At 41.7% G+C, this 2820-nt stretch overlaps 1 protein-coding gene across 1 annotated transcript in view; it reads left to right on the top strand.

Moving 5' to 3' along the window:
* Nucleotides 1-523: 523 nt before the first annotated feature.
* Nucleotides 524-2820, top strand: part of RCL1 (RNA terminal phosphate cyclase-like 1) — a 17958-nt gene continuing 15661 nt past the window's right edge. Inside the window, exons 1-2 of the mRNA XM_010143997.1 lie at nucleotides 524-592; nucleotides 1850-1974. Coding sequence (XP_010142299.1) covers nucleotides 1865-1974 — 110 coding nt within the window. The 5' untranslated portion in view covers nucleotides 524-592; nucleotides 1850-1864. The remainder of the gene's footprint in view (nucleotides 593-1849; nucleotides 1975-2820) is intronic.

Here is a 2820-nt window from a genome sequence, read left to right as displayed (position 1 = left end):
ACTTCAGAGTCTTTTAAGAATCTTTTAAGAAGTTACCTAGAAGCTTCTGTTTGTCAGAAACAGTTGAAAAGAAGTTCTTGAAAGAAGGAAGAAGCTCTTCATGCCAAATCAAGGGCCTGCTCCAAAACGCAAGGGCTCTTGCAATCGCCATTTATTTGTCCTTAGGAAATTTTTACCAATGATGGAAGAATATTTTTTCAGTAACTGTTTTCAGAGAAACAAATAAGCTGTTCTAGCTGAAAAATAATAGGAGTAAAAATCAGGCTGAGGAAGAAATCCAGAGCAGGAAATTCCATCTTCCAGTGGAACCTGTTCTAGCAAATTTTTTTATTAATGACATACTGTGGTAGTCTGAGAGTTCCCAAAGCTCTCTGTGCTGGATTCCCATGTCTTCCCGTAGAATACCTAGAAAAAAGAAGCCTTGTCTTTGTTAGGCACCTCCTAGCGCAATGACTTTTAAACTGCTGACTTAGGTACTTCCAATAAAGAGTCTGCTTTTTAATTCTGTGTTGTGTAGGTTGATGTCCTTAAGGCAACAGCTCTGCCCCTACTGAAGAAGTTTGGAATTGATGGTGAAAGTCTGGAAATCAAGGTAAGACAAGTTGTTCCTTTCTCTTCTAGCACATTTTGAAATGATACTTTTGCTCTTTGTCACAGGACCATATGCTTGCTGCTGGTATCTGTCTCTAGCAGATAACCTAGTTGTAGCTACAGACATTTCTATAACTACCTCTTGTTCTTGGCGTGTTTGAAGCAGCATACTGGCCACACAGTGATTAAAATGTGGTAGAAAAGAGATGCAAAAGCTATGGGTAGAGAGAGTAGGGAGAAATAGTCACTTCTTGATCTCTGCAAGCTAAGAAACCTTTTTGGTCTCTTGTCCCTCTTCAGCTCGTTTAATTTCTTTTTCCTTCCACTGGCTCTTCCTGCCCCATGTTTAGGGCTGGGGAGTAACAGTAGCATCTTTTGCCTTCTCCCCTGGTAGAAGAGCTGGATCGGTCTTTGGGCGATTGACATTTCCTTCCAGTTTGGAAAATACAGAAAAGAACTTTTCTTTAAAGACTACCCTCTTCACAGGACAAATAACTCGGGATGTAGATTTTTTTAAGATTGGAGAAAGAAACTATAGCCTTTCAAAATTAAAAATGCTCGTATAAAATGTGTGAAGGCCCGAACTGCACTAGTTTTTGCTTAGTCTGCCAAGCCCCCCATGAGCATCTACCCCCACCCTGCCCATGGCCCAGGACCCCATGTCATCGCCCTGGGACTGTCAGCCCCTGCCCCAGTGATGCTGCAGCAAAGCCAGTCTCCAGCTTCTCACAGCCCTTCCCTGCCCATCCACAGGTACACTGAACCAGACCCACATCCCAGCCCCTTCCTTGGGGGGGTTAGCTGGACTGGTGGGACAGGGTTGGGCTGGCCAGACCTCTTTGTGGGAATGAGATCGTTCTGGTCCCCCATATACATAATAAGCATCAAACACTTCTAGGCTGTCTTCAGCAGTGATGTACAGAGACCAGACTGCTATTAGAGACCAGTCTTAAGTCAAGGTTGCCTTCCTGGTAAAGATGGTGCGTTTTTTTTGGTTGGTTTTGTTTTGTTTTCCATTGAGAATCCATGCTTTACTGCACGAGAGAGAGAGGAGGGAAAAAATAAATTAACTTTTGCTTACCAGTTTGGTGCAAAATCGATTTCTGCCTTTAGGATGTCTTTTTCTTGCCTGTGTTGACATAATACCCCTACTGATAACATTTTATTATATGTGAAATGGAAGTTGTCACTCAGAGTGTGTGTGTACATTCTTGGTGCTCTTAACTAAACTGCTTTTTTCCTCCATTACTGTTTCTAGATCAACCGGAGAGGAATGCCTCCCAAAGCGGGTGGAGAGATACTGTTTGCTTGCCCAGTGAAAAAGGTCTTGCAGCCTATTCAGTTCACAGATCCTGGCAAAATCAAGCGTATCAGAGGAACTGCGTATCCTTTTTTGCTTTTCTTCTTTTAAACCAGTTGTCTTAAAAAAATAAGTCTCCCAACCTGAAGTCACAGAAGTGTGCCCTTCTTGCTGAGCATGTATCCAGATAACACAAGGCGACGTTGCACAAAGGGATGACATAACTAGATTTCAGGACCGTGTCTCAGAACTGCTGTATTTGGAACATTGCTGTTCAAAAAGCATTGGTAGATAGGTAAACAAATTTAAAACTGAACAGCGCTGTTTAAAATCTTTTCAATAGCAAGAAAAAGTTAAAATACCTTCCATCACATAATGTAGCAGGACTAAAAGGAATCTTTCCTATGTGTAAATCCAGTCATAAAAGATGTAGTTTTATTATGCATTGAATAGGTAGCATGTTGGTTGTTAATGAGTGGAGCAGAATGTTAGATGGGAGCTTAAGTCATAAGTCAGCTTATACCTCACTAAACGCATGTGGAGTGAGCTTTTTGTTGTGTTACGAAGTTTGTTGGCTCTTCACCTTCAGTAGTGCCATTGGAGGTGGAAGCAGAGGAAGCTTGATTTCCACACAGAGGTAAGGACACAAAAAAAATTTTGTGAACAGACCTGCACATCTGGTTAAAGTTTGTTGGTTTGGTTTTTTTAAATTTGTTTTTCTCTTTTGGTTTTTATATGGTATCTATCATGAGTCTGCTGTCATGGTAGGAAGAATATGAAGGAGGCAGAAATCCCTTACAGGCAAGGTGTACTAAAGGGTGTATTCCTTGAGGTCCGGCTCTCTTTTGAGCATTGGCCAACCTGAGTTTAATCTGTGATTATAAAAGTCCCAAGCATGATCTGGCTGGGATTACTCAAAAGGACAGCAG

Source organism: Buceros rhinoceros, unplaced genomic scaffold (assembly GCF_000710305.1).
Source record: "Buceros rhinoceros silvestris isolate BGI_N320 unplaced genomic scaffold, ASM71030v1 scaffold5179, whole genome shotgun sequence".
NCBI classification, from domain to species: domain Eukaryota; kingdom Metazoa; phylum Chordata; class Aves; order Bucerotiformes; family Bucerotidae; genus Buceros; species Buceros rhinoceros.
Note: the sequence above shows the minus strand (reverse complement) of the source record. Positions and strands in the feature narration are given on the sequence as shown.